The sequence below is a fragment of the Hipposideros armiger genome, unplaced genomic scaffold (genome assembly GCF_001890085.2).
Source record: "Hipposideros armiger isolate ML-2016 unplaced genomic scaffold, ASM189008v1 scaffold_171, whole genome shotgun sequence".
Taxonomy (NCBI): Eukaryota; Metazoa; Chordata; class Mammalia; order Chiroptera; family Hipposideridae; genus Hipposideros; species Hipposideros armiger.
Window position 1 is genome coordinate 2768646 of NW_017731521.1, and position 17977 is coordinate 2786622.

General features: G+C 41.1%; 1 protein-coding gene across 1 annotated transcript in view; it reads right to left on the reverse strand.

The window, feature by feature from the left end:
* Positions 1 to 12908, reverse strand: part of DNAH11 (dynein axonemal heavy chain 11) — a 307848-nt gene extending 294940 nt beyond the window's left edge. Inside the window, exons 1-6 of the mRNA XM_019651988.1 lie at positions 12358 to 12908; positions 11206 to 11349; positions 6070 to 6266; positions 5401 to 5590; positions 4531 to 4630; positions 1246 to 1457 (exon numbers count right to left, since the gene is read on the reverse strand). Of these exons, the coding sequence (XP_019507533.1) occupies positions 1246 to 1457; positions 4531 to 4630; positions 5401 to 5590; positions 6070 to 6266; positions 11206 to 11349; positions 12358 to 12723 (1209 nt within the window). The 5' untranslated portion in view covers positions 12724 to 12908. The remainder of the gene's footprint in view (positions 1 to 1245; positions 1458 to 4530; positions 4631 to 5400; positions 5591 to 6069; positions 6267 to 11205; positions 11350 to 12357) is intronic.
* Positions 12909 to 17977: the final 5069 nt, after the last annotated feature.

A 17977-nucleotide genomic window follows, 5' to 3' on the forward strand; every position in this document is an offset into this window, starting at 1 on the left:
GGTGACTGATCTGCCTCCCCCAGAAAGAGCACAATGATGGCGCCAACTTGAGCCAGTGAAGCAACATCCTCCACAACTAGACTGAAGAACAAAACAACAGCAACTTGTCTGTTCCCCATCCCCCAATTCCCCAGCGCTGTTCCCTCCCCACAATTCCCCAATAAAAATCTTTAAAAATAAATAAATAAATAAAAGACCTCAAAGGCTAAGCCATATACACAGACTCTGATTCTCTGGCATTTGTTTTATAAAAACTCCTTAGTGGTTCAAACACACACCCCGCTATGGACTGAATTGTGTCCCCCAAAATTCCTATATGTAAGCCCTAACCACCAATGTGACTGGATCTGGAGATAGGGTCTTTAGGGGGTAATTAAATGAGGTCATATGGGTGGAATGCTAATCTGATAGGGCTGTGGCTTTATAAGAAAAAAAGAGACAGATCTGTCCACCATGTGAGGACAGAGACAAGGCAGCCATCTGCAAGCCAGGAAGAGAGCTCTCAACAGATCATGACCAAGCTGGCACCTTGATCTGGGCTCCCAGCCTCCGAAACTATGAATAAAAAACTTCTGAAACTAAAGCCACCCAGTCTATATTTTGTTATGGCAGCTCAAGCAGACTACGATGCCCTGACCCCCAAAAACCACTGCATTATGTGCCCTCCAAGTATCTTTTAGTTCTCAAATTATATAATATTCTGATATTATGAACACAAGAAGAATGAACATTGACTGAGAAAGGATGTGGAAGCAGTCCAATTTTTTTTAAAACATTTTGCAAGTTGACTGAATAAATAATTATAAATGAGAGACTTTTAAAGATCAACAATGAATCAGATACAATTCCACTAGTATTTTGTGAGGATAATTTTTTTCCAGCCAGATTCTCTTAACTTACTTTACTTTCCAAAAGATGTCCACCAGCCAATGTTCCTGTGGAAACCTAAAGGAAAGCTACAAAGTGCTGTGCATGTCTGCCTTTTAGTAGAAACTGTCTTAAATTTCTTTGAAGAAAGGTAGAATATTAAACAAAGAAAATCTAGTAACAACCTGTCCTGTGTATTTAATTTCCATTTAGGATAAAAAGTCACTTGGCCCTTGTTACCATAAAAGTCCTTTCTAAAAAAAGAAAGAAAAATGGTGTTCTGACTGTAGATTGTATTTATTCATTCATTGATCTAATAAAATAAAACCTACCCCTTGGCAATGATCCTTACAGTTCCTATGTCTTATTGCTACATACCTGGTCAATGAGGAGATTACAGAATTCTTGCAATAAAACTATAACCCGAGCAGGGGTGTTATAAAACTTAGAATGACTCCAGATCAGACAGATGGTATGAAATAACGGGGCGATTAATACACCAGTCTGTGGGAATTCTGTCTCCTGGAGACGCTGAATGTGTCTCCTCAGGGGCCTCAGGTAAAGTTCCACATCTTGGGCTTCTAGGAGGGCTGAAGGGAAAGAAAACCACCGGTAACGTCTCTCTTTTCTCAAGTCACAATGCAAAAACACCATAACTGTACTTAAACGTTGCTTATTTCTTTTTGTATCACTTATCCCACCATTGACACATGACAGATTTGGGAGGCTTTCTGCACTGTCCGTCTGTAACAGCCATTCGGGAGAACCCCGGTGTACTTACTCACAGAGCACAAGCAACTGGTGACTGAATACTCAGTGGGACAATACCCTTACAGTCTAAAGAAATTGACTCAACCCCATGGAACCTACGAGAATAAAATATCTCTTTGAAGTGGCTGTCACTTCATGGTTTGGATTACAAGCTTCATCATCAGAATGTTAATTCCTCGTAGGTACTTGGACTAGCAAAATTTAATCATTCCAGAGTCCTCTGAGGGGAAGTCATGCAATGACTGGGAAATTTTCTACTGTATTATTAATCAAAATGTAACTTTTTAAATTGTTAAGCATGGGGTGATGAAAATACTTTGGTTGTTTTGTTTTGTTTTAATTAAAGTTTATTGGGGTGACAATGGTTAGTAAAGTTACATAGGTTTCAGGTAAACAATTCTGTAATACATCACCTATGTATCACATTTTGGAACTAAATCGAGGTGATGGTTGTACAACACTGTGAATGTACTAAATGCCACCCAACTGTACACTTTAAAATGGTTATTTTTGTGTTACATAAATTTTACCTCAATTGAAAAATCTGTTAAACATGGTAAGAGTAAGAAATACTTTTTAAAATGCTATTTATTTTATTATTTATTTTAAAATTTATATATACATGTAAAGAAAAATTTTAATAATTTATTATTACTGCTCAATCTAATCCAAATTTTCTCTTGATTAAAATTTGCCCTTTTAATGTGCCCTAAATGGATTTCCATCAGACTCCATTTTGCTCCTGAGGCTACGAACACCTTTGATTAACTGAAAATGGGCTTTATTTATGAAGGTAGAGAGTAAAGTAAGTTCTTATTTTCAGGGCTTATACCAAAAGACTCCTCTTAGAAAAAATAAAACAAAACTGAAATAAAGCACACCTGCAGAATCTTTTCTGGGCTGCCGGAGCCAGATAGGCACCCATCCATGTTACTCTACTTGATACGTAACCGATTAATCTGTCCACCTAATAATGAAGACCTGGGAAGACAGAGAGGGTTCTGGAACTATTTTCTCCCCTAGGTGCGCTCATGTTTTGAAGTTAGTGTGTTTTTATCAATACTAATACAATTAAATAACTGCATCTACTAGGTGAAGTGCCATTAAAAATGGATAAGCACAGGGCCAGCCTAGTGGCACGTTGGTTAAGAGCTGGCTTGGGACGCCAGCTCTGAGTAGTGGGGCCCCAATTCAGATCCCACATGAGGGCCAGTGATGCTGCGCCCTCTACAGCTAAGATGGTAACAGTGTAGGCTGCAGCCCCTGCTGCAGTGGGCTGCCGTGAGCTACTGTGAGTGGCCATGACTGCCTCACCGGGGAAGAGCGCAATGATAATATCAACATGGGCCAGTGAAGCGACGTCCTCCACAACTAGACTGAAGAACAAAAAGGACAGAAACTTGTCTGTTCCCCTCCCGATTCCCCAATAAATTCTTTAAGAAAAAAAAAAATTGGATAAGCACATCTGATGATTCTTCAGGGCCCCAAATATGTCTTTGAGGGGGCCTTCTACCTTTAACTGACAATGGCTTTGTTCTGCTGAAGTTGTTGCTTCTGAATCTTCAGGCCATGTGCTCATAAGGCTCTGACGACCCCTGAGGCTGGTTCTTGTAGACACTTCATCCACAGAAAACATTCATCTTATACTAACACAGAAAAAACGCCAACATCTTCTCTTTACTGAGGGCACACTTTACTATGTGCCTAGTACTTTGTACACTGTATCTTCAATCCAGTGGTTCTCAGCCAGGGGAGGTTTTCCTCCCAGGGGTCATCCGACAATGTCTCAAGACATTCTTGATTGTCACAATTGGGACGGGGTCGGGGGTGGGCAGAAGCCTGGGATGCCGCTAAACATCCTGCAATGCACAGGATGGCGCCCCACAACATAGAATTATCCTGCCCAAAATGTCAGTGGTGGTAAGGGTGAGAACTATTGCTCTAATCCTCACAACGATTCTGCAAGGAGGGTGTTGCTATGCTAGTTTGGCCAATGAAAACCAGAGGCTCAGCCAATTTAAGGTGTGAGTAGATCTGGGACAGGAAACCTGATCTGACAGACCCCAAAGCCCAAATAGTCCCTCTTATCTTATGGCCTCTTTTCAAACAGAATTCATGGAGAAAACCCTAAAGAGATATTAAAACATTTTCAAACTGGATTTTAAGTATTTCCTAACCTTCCACATGTTACACAAGAAAAAACTTAAAATTTTTCTAATGTTAGAAACAAACACAAGCTATTTGTCCATATTATCTTATAATTTTATCATTTAAAACTTCAGTATCATGTACATCCATATTTGCTTAAACATGCTTAAACAAACAGGAACAGAAATCCAGGAACTGGGGAGGGTAGTTACCCCTGGGTGGGGTTAAAAATGGATAGTGAGAGGACAAGGAGACTTTTCACTGGATACCTTCTCATGATTTCTGGTTTTTAACAACGTGCGTGAATTACCTGTTCAAAATTCACCATACAAACCCTCCCCTCCTCTGTATGTTTAATCTTCACCAAAACTTTGATAATGACGGAGTTCTTATTAGCTAAATAAGTGGTGGAAGTGAAATACTTTCAGAGATTCTACTGGTGAATAACTGGAATAATTGTAGCCCAACTGTTGATATGAAAACCTTTAAGCTACGCTTTCATTTACCCACTTCTGAAAACCAAAAGGTCCTTCCCCTCCATACTCTCATTAAAACTTCAATCTGAAGCCATTTTGGTAGGTATCTACTACATACCCTAAAAACAGCTTTGTAGAGCTGGAGAGTAAAGTACAGATGATTAAGATGAATTCATCATTAGAAGAGCCATGGGTAATCATTTCATGACCAGGCTAACAGTAGAAGGGTGAGGGATACTGATATCAGGCCAAAGAACAAGAGTCTTACCATTTTTCACAGCCATGAAAATGTCCTTCAAAGTTGGGAAATAGCTGCTCTGTTTAGTTTTCAGGATCTTAACCATTTTGCGGACAATCGGAGCCTGAAGCTAAATTTTTTTAAAAAGTTAAATATCAGCTAGATTAATTACTAAAAAAAGGTATTCTGTAATAAAATATATAAATTATATTCCACTCACGCACAATACACAGGATTTAACCCTCAAAGACATCTGATTTCAACTCAAAAGTAATTTTAAAAGTTCCTTTTTTTCCTTAAACTTGTGTTTTATTTTGCATTTATATTTTCTTAATTTGAATTTTCAAAAAGCCTATCAATTAACATATTCATATATATGTAAAATATTAAAATTTTCATATAAAATTTCTTACTCTGTTTCAGAAAATCTCTGAGAGGCACGTAAACATATGAATAAATGCCTTGGTTTTTAGAACACTGAGTGATTTGTAAGGCAAGCACCCAGCAGAGGAACCAAAGGTAGTTCTCCCCAAGCTGTATCTTTACTGAGCAATTCCTTCCCAAATCAACCGAATGGACTAAATCAATTAAATCTTATCATCTCCAATGTTTCCCTAGGGAACCACTCTTTTTTTTTTTTCTATGCCACAAAGTATTTCCAATGATCTCAAATGCTGTCAAAATATTCTCAAAAAGGCAAAACTACTTTTAATCCCCGTTAGTTTTTGAAGTGCATACCATACAGCACTTTGGAATAAGAAAAGAGAGCAAACTGTTAAGCCATTCAAAGACAGTATTTGAAATCTTTAGAGTTATTGTAAATCACTGCTCTAGAGACCAAGTTCTACAAATGACTTTGTTAATTCAATTTGCAAGCAATCTCTAGGGCTATCTACTTACTTGATCATAAATGCATGATAGATTCTCTCTTCTCATCGTCCAGAAACCCAGCTCAGCTTGAGGATTTGAGTAAAGACCATTCAGCAAAGGCTGCACTGAGTCTTTTTCTACAATTTCTTGGATTTGATGTGACCATTTAATAACCACTGATTCAATTGCATGGAGTATTGTCCTTTCATTTGGCTCTAGCCTACAAACATAGAAAGGATTTGATGAAATAATTTAAAAACAAACCATTTCAAACAAATAAAGACAGAACATGAATTTTAAGGGGTATTTTATGTATCCATAAACTACTTTTCTAAATATAAATACTTTAAAATCAGATCTATTATTTTTATGGTCTCGAGTTGTTACCTTGTTATTGTCATTGGCATACATCTAACATTAAAAAACGCTGTTAAAGAATTAGCATATCTTCAAAAACCATTTTACTAAAAGAATATTGTTGATATCATGGTAATTGTTACAGCTTGCTTTTTTGTAGTCTGCTTTTAAAAAGCATACTTTGAAAGGAAATCAGACACATGGTGCTTGCCATGTAATTTTAAAAATATGATGTAGTTATAATAATTCTCTATTTTGCTAACAGTTTGCTAGGGGTATAATATTAAATGGGTATGTTGGTTCTCCACTTTAATATCCTTTATATACCATATCATTACGTACTTGGTCTCTGGATATTTCTGATCCAAGTCAATTTTTCCTGCAATAGTGGGAATTGGTAGAAGAGTTCTTCTCAACATTTTACCCCTAAAAATATGTATTTTAGTTTTCATGACTTCTATGTGACGTTCCATGTCTTGTGAAATAAAATAGGACCAGGATTTATGGTTGCTCCTATTAGAAAGAATCGGCGCTAAAATCTAGAAACAGAAACATTTTTTAAAGCAGTTAATTTACAGACAATGTGCTTCTTCAAAGATTTTCTTGTCACACAAAATCGGCAACAAAACCACTCAATTTCATAAATATGCTCTTATGATACCAAATTTACAAAGATGACAAAACCAGTGACCTATTTATATGTAATGAGACGAATTCTTTCAAAGAGGAAATAATTTACTGCTTGTTCATTCATTTACCAACTTATCAAACATTTGTGGAGGTTTTCAATAACTCAAACACTGCATCAAATAAGCAAAATCATGTCAAGTAAGTAAACTGCTTTCTTAACGCCAACTGAGCACATTGGCAGGTATATTAACGAAAAAAATATTTTTGAATCACATGGAGGAAAGAGTAAATTAATCTTCTCAAGCTCTGGGTGGCCTCCCAGTAGATTAAAGTTTGATAGAAAGATATTTACTCATATGGGCCTTTTTGGGACTCCTTCCACCATTAAATTGGGTACATCAATGAAACCACGCGAAAACCCTCAAAAAATTTTTATTTCCGGTCAGTATATATTAAATAATTAATAAGAGTTTGTTGAATGAAATTGGCCTCTTCTTGCTGTCCCACTCCTTTCCAGTATCTACCAATTTTAAACATTTTTCATTCTCTAATATAATCTTTCCAGTTTACCAGCATTACACTGTATACTTTCCATTCGTTAGTAAATGCTCAGAAAAGTTATTCCACCTTTTAAAAGCTTATTTTAATGACACAATCTTGTAGTTACTTAAAAACAAACTGAAAAGTCACTTTGGTTTTCTAATAGGGTTGAAACACATCCTTCCAAAGACTGTTTTATTATTACATTGTTCCTACTTAGCACCCACAACATGTCGAGCTAGAAATACAGAGATGAGTAAGAAACAGTCTCTGACTTCCATGAGCTTAGCGGGTTAGGTCCCTCCATGTAAGCACTGCCATAATTAGAGGCGCATTCAGGATGGAATGTGTAATCACAGGAGAAACACCTGATTCTGGGAGAGAGTGGTATTTAGGGAAGACTTGCCAGGAAAGTTACTGCTTGGTTGAAATCTTTAAGATATGGAAGGTCAGGGCAGGCATTCCAGAAAACTGAACACTAACACAGGAAATCGCTGAGGGCTCCAGAGGTAGAGTGCTTCTGGTAAACTGCTAGTCTGGCCTGCCTGGCATTAGAGCCAGACCCCTAAAAGGAATGGCTGCAAGAAAGGCAGGGGGGTCATGAAGAGATTTGGAAACCAGACTGCAGAATTAAGGCTTGTAGGCCTGAACATGCCTTGACCAACTGGAAAACTGCTTTCGATAATAAATCTGTGATATCAACAGCTTTTTCTTAAAATAAATAAATAAATAAATAAAAGATGTGAGGAAAACTCTGGTTACTCAACATTTCTAATTTACTGGGTACTTTTTCAAACTTGTACTCTATTCACTATTCTGTGATGAGGCCAACGTTCTTTAAAATTAAATATTTGTGTCACAAACTGTAGATAAAACTACATGCCACATGTTCTGCACAGCTAGAGTATCTATAAACATCATTTAAAATAAATAGACCTGGGATGTGTTTTTTAATTACAATAAATCTTGTTAAACTATATACAAAGTATTTCAACTATTGGAGGTTTTGTTATGTTTTAGTTGGGAATTTTTTGTCTTGTTTTTGTAATTTGTAAGAAAAACCTGACTTCCAGTAAGATGGCAGTGTAGTAAATGCTGTGATCATCTCCTCTCATGACCACATCAAAATTAGAACTAAATTGGGCCGGCCGAGGGGCGCGTTGGTTAAGAGCTGGCTTGGGACGCCAGAGGGCTCCAGTTCAGATCCCACATATGAGGGCCAGTGACACTGCCCTCTACAGCTAAGATGCTGAACAACAGCTCAACCTGGAGCTGGGCTGCCGTGAGTCGCCAGCGACGGCGTAGGCTGCAGCCCCTATGGCAGTGGGTTGCCATGGGCTACCGTGTGTAGCCAGCAGCCAGCATGAGTGGGCAGTAGCCACCGTGAGTGGCCGTCCAGAAGCCGGCGACTGATCTGCCTCGCCCGCGAAGAGCACAATGATGGTGCCAACTTGGGCCAGTGAAGCAACGTCCTCCACAACTAGATTGAAGAATAAAATGACAGCAACTTGTCTGTTCCCCTTCCCCAATTCCCCAATAAAAATCTTTTAAATAAATAAATTAATTAATTAATAATAATTTGGACATGGGGTGACCGGTTAGCTCAGTTAGAGCATCGTGCTGATAACACCAGGGTTGATGGTTTGATCCCCGCATGGACCACTGTGAGCTGCACCCTCCTTAAGAGTCAACTATGCCATTGTGGAATGAAAGCAATGTGTACCCAATGACCATGGCTGCTCCCCAATAAAAATAGCAATAAATAATAATAATTTGGACATGGTTACTAAGAGATATACAACTATAGATAAAAGAGTTATGGTGCCTTTGCTGTGGTACTCTTACCTGGGTTTTTTTTTGTTTGTTTTTTAGCTGAGCCATCCTGCCACCTGTTGGCAGCTCAGCTCAGGCCAGGACTCGAACCGCTGTTGCTCAGAGGTCACACTTTTGAGCGAGCTCTTAACCAACTGAGCCACTTGGCCAGCCCTCTTACCTTCTTTCTTTTAACCTTTCTTTAAACTGGAGAGTTGCTTCTTACAATGCTTCTTAAATCAGAAGAGACTATTAACTGAGAAACACAAAACACGGAAGCCTGGGCTCTCCCAGACGTCTTGAATTGCAATGTCCAAGGATGGGGCCCAGACACTGACTACATGAACCAAATCATACTTCCTTTCTGGCTTGATCAGCATTCACAATTATTGTTTCTATCAAGATCTGGGTCGATATAATACATAATTAAAGAAATAACTCCATGACATTTTAAATACTTTTGCTAAATATAATTATATAACATAGTTACTAATAATAACGTATGTGGACACACAATGTTGAGGGGCAGATTGGGAGTTCAATTTTGGACATGTTAGGTTTGAGATATCTATTAAACATCAAGTAGGAATGGCAGGAAAGCAGGTGGATCTCCAAGTCTGGAATTCGGGAGAGAGACCTTGACTAGAGAGAGAAGTTTGGGAGTACCTTACACATCATCATAAACCACTGTCAATCAGCCAGTTCTGTGTGCTGTAATGAACACTAAGCAGAGGCAATCCTTGGAAACTTTTAACCTAAAAATCTATAGCCATATGTTAAGGCCTCATTCACACTGAATCTAAGCCTTGTCCATAAATAAACCCAAGTGACACTGACACTGTAAGGGTGATGTCTTCACTTTTTTTTCTTCTTCCCAATACTTATATCCTCGAGCATAATTGAGAATCCTCCAAACCTCTTAAATTCCTGAGATTCTGGAGGTTTTATACCTTCTATAGATGTACTCATTAACAGCTTACTCTCTTTCATGTAAACCTTTTTTCATAGTGATATGCACTGAGATAAATTCAGAGAAAGGTCAGAGGAACTTGAACTCTGCACCTTGTTACCAGACACAGATGGTAGAGCGAAAACACCCATGATGAACGCTGCCTTGCCCTTCCAAGACCAGCTCATGGCAGTCTGATGTGAATGACCCAAAGTCACTCGCATTTCATGTGAAATCCTTTCATCAGATTCAGTGCAATAAAAATTTCTTGAACACCTGCTATATACCCAAAACTGTTCCAGGTACAAAACACAGAAAACTCTCTTCTTAGTGTCTCCTAAAATCAGCGAAAACTAAGTAAATTTCACAGGAGGGAAACTGAGGTAAGGTACTGAAGTTGGGGGTGAGAACCCAAAGACAGCAAGAAAATACCTCCTTTCAAAAAGAGAGCAAAAGAGACTCAGGAAGTAGAAGTGAAAGATTGGGAGATCATTAGTAATAAATATATTGGCAATTATTCCTACCTTAAGCTTTGCCCTTGTCAGGACTGCATTGATTATGGACATCTGATTTACTGATATCTAACCCAGCGGTTCCCAAAGTTTGGGGCACAGGAGAATCACCTGGGGAATCTTTAACAACTACTGCCCCCTGGCTCCCACGGGACTCTAGAAATTGACTTAATTTCAGGTGTGGCATGGGGAGGTTAGAAAGTTCCCTAGGTGGTTCTAAGGTTCATCAAAGTTTGAAAACCACTGCTCTGGTCCCACAGAAACTGGTCATTTAGTATGCTGTTCCTCCAAGCTGGTCCTTGAACAAACAGCTTCAGCATCAGGTTAGAAATGCTATCAGCCCCATTTCAGGCCTATTGAATCAGCCAGCCTTTAACAAAATCCCCAGGTGGTTCTAATGCACAGTAACGTGCCAATAGCATTGGTTTAGGAAGGATTTCTCTGATTTAAGGGGAGAAAAAGAGGACTTTCAGGGCAACCATTTCTAACATTTAATTTCCATTACTTTTCCCCCTCTATCTGTCATGAGTGACACTTAGAAAGTAACAGGAATCTGAAAACCCGGTTTTTCGAAAACCCTTTCCAAAGTGTAAGTTTGTTTCTACTCTGAATGTGAAGTTTAAAACTGACAGCTAAGTACAAGAGCCTATTCAATTCAAGCTTTTTATTTACTTTCATTATTTAGAAAGAGGAAAAAGAGCCTACAAATGACCACCTGTTGAATATTAGCATCAGTCTCAGCTCATTTCGGGAACAGTCTAAATGCTATCACGCTCCATTCACCTGGCTAAAGAAATTACTGGCTTGTACATTTTTTTAAAAAAATTGACGGTTGTCATTGTCACCCCAATAAACTTTAATTTAAAAAAATGAGACAGATTAATGGGCAAATGCCTATATTATTTACCTATGTACATACGGGGGTTCCATAAGATTATGAGAAACCAGGACAGATAGGGCAAGTAAGTTTTATATGCCATCTTGAGCTACCATAGAGATAAATGAAAGATTCAAATATTAAAGATAGACTAGTACCTCATCTAGGAAAGCAGTTACATGGCCAAGAGATGAGGTGGGTAACTCTCCAAATAAAACCGTTTGAGAGAAATCATTCACTCCAGTGCTTTCAGTAATCTTCTTGGCAATATAAACAAGTTTATGTTTTGTATCTTTTGGAATCTGAAACAAGAACAAGGTTATTAGTTTAAGTCCACGATGTAGTTTCCATGTTAACAAGTAGGATTTGCTGTATCTAACTTGTGGCTGGGTTGCTAGCAGGAGAAACAAAACCTGGTATATACTAAAATTAAGTGTTCTATCTCCTGTCTACAGACATTTTTTAAAAAATTAGTTACAATTAGGAAAGCAAAAAAAAAAAAAAATCGAAACTCACAGAACCCGAAGGCAAGCTCCTGTTATTCTCTTTCTTCTCTGGGATCCTACATCCCAACTATTATAACGACCACATCTAGTGATGACAGTGACACTTTACTCTGAGGCACTGTACGACCCAAAGATTGTAAATCTTGCTCCAAACTTTTCACACTTGAAAAAGACTAAATGCCAGGGCTGTACTTGTGGGTGATGTTAAAATCTTCAAGTGGACGAGCAGTCGAAGTTTTTAAAAAGGAGAAAAGAAAAGGGGAATGGAGGGAAGAAAGAAAGGACTGCTCCCCTCAAAGGCTGGTAAACACCGAGTTTGCGCGGATTCCCCAGCGCTTGTATTTAATTAAGGACTAAGTAGTTTTTCCTGGGATGAAGTTGTGGCTAACAGGCAGTCAGACAGAGTCCATGACCAGTCGTTTGGGCTCTGCCAAATACATTTTTTTATGGATATGGCTCCAGAGTGACCCAAAGCGACTGAAAGGGAAGCTATCTGGACTCACCCCGCGTCTAAGCCCACGCAGCTGAAGGAAGCTCTGATGGTCCTGCTTTACCCGGGACCAGCAAGCTAGGAGGCTGACCTTTGAGAAAACTACGCACAGCTGCCTCACTGCAGAGTGGGCGCACGTGGGGGATGCTGCCTACTCCAGGGCAGACTTCAAAGTTTCTTAAAGCGCCCGAGTGCATGCCCCGCGGAGCCCCCCTCACCGCCCTGCCCAAGGGGGCGCAACTGGCCTGTCCCCGCCCGAGTATCCACTATGCCCCGCGGGAGCGCCGCAGGTCCCCTCGCCAGTCGCTTCTTACCTCTCTGGAGGCCGCAAGCCGCCCTGCGGCGGCGACGCTGAACACCAGGCAGGCGGGGCTGGGGGCCTCCAGAAACTCCCCCAGGACTTGCCTGTGGCCCTCGCTTTCCAAATACTGGCTCCAAGTCTCAGCCCGGAGCCCCAGCAACTGCTCCAGGCGGACGCCGAGGAAGCGCACCCGCGCGTCCTGAGCGAAGCTCCGTGCTCTGCGGGCGGCCTCGGCCTCCTCCTCCTCCTCCTCCTCCTCCTCCTCCTCCGCCTCCAGCTCCAGCACGCCCGCCGCCTCCAGGCTGGCGCCCGGAGTTAGACGAAGGGTTGGGACTTCCCGGACGCCTCGCGCCTCCCGACTCACCACCGGGGCTGCCATCGGGCACGTCCGAGGGGACGCGGCGCGGGCCGGCTCCGCGCGCGCCCCTGCCCAGCCCCGGGTGGGCGAGGACGCCCCTTCTTACGCGCGCCCCGGGGGGCTCCCGCCTCCTCCCGCGATCGCCCTGAGCGCGGCCGCTCTAGCCCACCGCGGCTACCTGGCAGGCCGAGTCTGCGGGCACTGCGAGCCCTGCAGGCGGAGGTGCGGGCCCGGGATGAGCTGCGCGTCCCGTTTCCCAGGGGACGGAGTCCCCGCCCCGGCCCGCTGGGGGCGGAGCGCAGAGTGGAGCGACCTTCACGCTCTGCGCCCCAAACCCAACGAGGGAGAGGAGTGCCCTCGGCAGGTCAGAGCCACTCGGCGGCCCTCCTCCATTGTCCTCCGGCTACTCGCTCCCCTGGACGTCTCCGTGGGGCTCCCAGTGAGGACAAATCACAGGCCAGCACTGATTTATTGCTGTGGTAAAGCAGTACCGTCTTGGGTCGAGCTCCGTGCTAAATCCTTCACCTTATTTCACGTGATTTCCAGAAAGGCAGGGCTCCGACTGGTCAATTTATTTGTAAGGGAAGGAAAGGAAGTTACAAAGGGATTAAGGAACAAGGAGAAAGGGGAACTGGGATTCAGACCCCGAACTGGTCTTTTATTGCCTTGGCCAAAGGATGTCCGAATATTGCCAGAAAAGAGCTAGCCCTGCAAGCCAGCTTTCCTCGGTGTGGAAATGCAGGGTTTAGGTGTTCCAAGTCCTGATCCCGACCCTGGCCTGCCACTTGCTGGAATGTCAGTACGCCCAACAAGAGAATGCATAGCGCTCTTTGTAGGCTCCAAAGTGCTCAGGAAATAAATAGAATTAGCAGCATTCAATCCAAGAGTAAAAGTTGAAGGGAGAAAGTTCCAGATTAGTTGACAGTCCTCATGATACTTAAATGGGATTTCAGTATTGTCTATTAATAGCATCTGCTAAGGAAATTCTGATTGAGGTAGCCAGATTTTTTTTTTTTGGTGGGGGTGGGGGTGCGGTGGGGTTGCCCTTGAACCAAAGTTTTTGTAGTTGGTTTAATTGTTCATTTCAAAATACAGGCATACCTCCCTTTACTGCGCTTCACAACTGTTGGGGTTTTTACAACTGGAAGGCAAGACACTCCACCAGCAGAGAGTACAACTGGCTTTACTGCGGTGGTTTGGAACCAAAACTGCAGTATCTCTGAGGTATGCCTGTAAAAACTTCAGCCCCAACCCCCGCTATGAAAAAGCGTTGCCCTCAATAATCCGTATAATAACTGGTTATTGATAAGTAGGCGTTTCCACCAAGATTCAGAGCTTCAAAAATTTTTCTTTTCAGGATGTTGTCTTTGGTAGACATCTACAAGCTTTTCTAGTTACATGATCAGAATCTTGAATTAACACAGGATCCTGGAAAGCCTTTATAAGGCTTCTAGCTGTCAAGGCTGCAACCCCTGAAGCTCCAGCGGCTAGTATGCAAGTCTGAAAATCACAGGAAACACCTTACAACACTTAGCCTCTCTTCTCCCCCCACCCAACCCATATTCCAGCTTTGCATCCTCCAATCCCAGAGAAACAGGAACTCTGTAAATAAGAGTTGTATTAAATCAAAAGTGAAAAACCACTTCCAGATTCAGCAGGAAAAAATGAGATAATATTGCAATTTTCCAAAAGTTACATATGTAACTCAAAATACAGAATGAAGACATGGCAAAGACTTACTCAACTCATTGAGGAAACCAAGAAAATTGTGAATTTAGTTCTGAGGAGCATTAGAAAAAGATTTATAGGCAGTGGAGAAAGTGTTGGAATAAGATTGCTAGGTTAGATACAATACTTTTTAATGTGTCCTCTAGGGCAATATAATCTTATTTTTTTTAATAATTTGTTTCAGAAATAATTTACATCTTTAATGAACAAAAATAAAACTTCTTCACCGAGTTTGGGCCTGTCATCAATAGTAGATAATGAGTCAAAAAAGGTCCATTTCCCTAGATAATTAATCCTTCCCTGGACCAGTTAAACAATGTTTCAATGTGACACTGAAAAGACATGCTGCCTTTCCTTTACCTTATTCCCACATTTTGAATACTTTTTCTTAATAAAATAGCTAACATTTATCAAGTACCAACCAACAAGTGCCATGTACTGTGCTGAGTTCATCTATTTGCATCCACAAATATTCACTGAATACTGACTAAGTGCCAAGCACGGTTCTAGGTGCTGGAAATAAAACAGAAAAAAAAAAACCCCAACTAAGTTCCTGCTTTCATATGACTGGTATAAGCTAGATTTATACTGGCTAGACTGGTACTATACAACTGGATTTGCATTCCACTACTATTAGGTACTAAGTGTATGCGACCTCAGCCAGCTACCTAGCATTTAGGTGCCTCGGTTTCCTCATCTGAAATAGGAAAAATAAAATGGCAGATCAGATTTTTTTTTCAGTAAATATTGATCTCCTTGACCTTCATGATAAGTGTATTTTTCTGTTCCCTTGAAGTTGTGCTTAGCCATATGACTGGCTTTGCTCAATGGCCTGTCAGCAGACATGACACAAACAGAGGCTTGAAATGTCCTTGCATGGTGGGGCTTGACCTCTTGTGCCTCCGCCATTGTCATGAGAAGAACATCCCCCATTATCTTGCTAGTGCAAGAAACCAGCCTGGACCCAATGTGTAGCTCAGAGGCAAGTCCAGCTAAGTCTGGTCTAGATCAATCTACCCTCAGTCAACCCACAGATCCAAGAACAAGAAGGAAGGATTATTGCTGTAAGCTCTGTAACTGCGGTGAGGTTTTTCATGCAGCACTAGCATGGCAATAGTCAACCAGAGGGTTGTTGTGAGAACTAATTCAGTTTAAATACATAGAAAACACAAACACTTAGGTCAGTGTCTGGCGCATTTAAGCATTATAAAGGGTTGCTAGGGAGGGGCAAACATGAGGAACTAAATAAGATAAAGTACGTTTATTATGTCAGAGGTTGATAAATTCTAAGAAAAGCAAAGGAGAAGAAAGGGTGGGGGAGGGGAGATGTTAATTAGTGTCAATGTGCACGAAAGCCTCACTTTTGAGCAGAAATCTAAATGAGAGAGTGAGCCACGGATTCTGGGAGAAGAGTATTCCAGGCAGAGAAAAGAGCTAGTGGACCCACAGAGAGGATGCTTGGTTTTTGGAGACAGCAAGAACAGTAAGAGGGAAAATATTAGCAGAGGACAAAGCAGAAATATGGGACAAATCATGCAGAGCTGTTAATGACTGGGTTTTTCTTAAAACGAGATGGTGTGGCAGAAACTAAGTGTCCCCACTACCCACTCACCCTTTATTTCTTTTGGTAACAGAACACTCACCCCCATTCCAAGTATTCATGGGACTCATGGTCACCCAACTAGAAATTTCATTTCCTAGCTTCTCTTGTAAACTAATGGAAAATGAAAGTAATGACGTACGACTTGTTGTGAGTCACGTTTTTTGAAAAGAATCTGCCAGCCTCCCTTTCTTCTTGTTGTCCGGCTTGCTGGCTAGTTAGTATGTGAACATGGTACACTGAGCCATGTTCGACCATGCACATGACCCTTAAACATATGAAAAGATGCTCACATCCACAGCTTATGAGCTGCTGGGGGTGGGGGGTGGGAGTGGGGGCTGTTCCAACCATACAATTATTCTCTGGGAGTAAATGATCCAATTTTACAACATCTTTTCAAATTTGATGAACAAATATTTAAAAGACTAGGGGGATACCTGATAAGAGAGGCAAAGAGAGTGCCCTGAGGAGAAAAGTAAAAGGCAATAGCGGTGGAAATGGAAAATAATTTAACACTGTCTATTCACCCACAGAGGATATGTCGAGAAGATGCTTTGCTCTCAACTGCAGTTAACAGAACACCCAACTATTGGGTAGTCGGGAAAGTCAAGACGTATTTTTCTACGATTTTCAATGCAAAAATGTGTCATGACTTTCCCGACCACCCAGTAATCGTGGCACACGATGAGGACATGTATAATCTCACACAAGTCTGACTGTAGTGAAGTTGTGGGTTGGTTAATTCAATGACTCAGGGATGAGACTGTTGTTCCCCCCTTTTTCCTGTGGTCCCCACTATGTCAGTGATTCTTCTATCATGGTTACTTAAGTGGCAACCATGTTTTCTAGCATTCCACGTAGGTGACAATGTCCACAGGCAAGAAAAGGGCACAGCTTCATTCTTGAGTGAAGAAAACTTTCCAAAGCCTTCCAGAAGACTTTCCCTTACATCTAATTGACTAGAATTACATCTCATGCCCCTGTGGCATCCTTGCATTTAAGGGAAAGCTTAACATCCAGTTCCAGCTCCAGCTTCCTTAAGGATGTGGCCACTAGGAGGAGCTTGAGCAAAATCTGGGTTTTATTAGTGAGGCAAAAGGGGGAAAACGGCCATTTGGTAGTTGAACAAGAAAGGTATCAGAGGTGGTTTTTTTGTTTTGTTTTTCCCCCCCTCAGATGTCCCTAATACATGTAACATCATGTGAAATATCACATTAAACTAACACGATTTCCCGAGAATTATAAAGCCTTTGTTAGGTTTTTGTGTGTGTGTGTGTGTATTTTTTAAGTGTGACTAAACACCTTTTAAAGGGACTTTATTCTTGGAGAAGTCCTTGCCTGAGGTCAACGTAAGATTTTGGAAGGAGAAAAACAAAACAAAACAGGGTAAAACTGAGAAAACTAGATGATTTGAGGAATTTCAATACCTGGATTTTTCAGAACTTTCAAGACAGAGAAACAAGTGGGGGAAGGACAAGTATAACAGGGAGCTGTGTTTAGACCAACAGGTATGTCAAGGCCATCAGAGTGAACGTAAAACAATAGTTAAATTGTATTTTCTTACCACTGTCGGTTTTTATTTAAAATGAAGAACCTGCAGCATCTTTTCAGAGGATAAGCATGAATTTAAGAATTAAAGGGGGACATGTATTAGAAACCCGATGGATTTGCAGGAAAGCATTTTTTCTAATATTGAGTGAGAAAATACTGAGGTATGCTGGAAATGACTGACAAAAGCAAGCGAGCTAGCAAACCACCACATGGCTCAGGAGAGGAAACCCTCACCCACCACGTGGTGTCTTCTCTTCCAGTATTGGGTCGTTGGAAAAGTCATGACGCATGTTTGCGACAGATGGCACTAGTTCATTTTCAGAAGTACTAGAGTCATTCGCATCTATGTTATTGCTATGTCATTTGACAGCTGACAGTTCTAGCTTCATTCTAAAA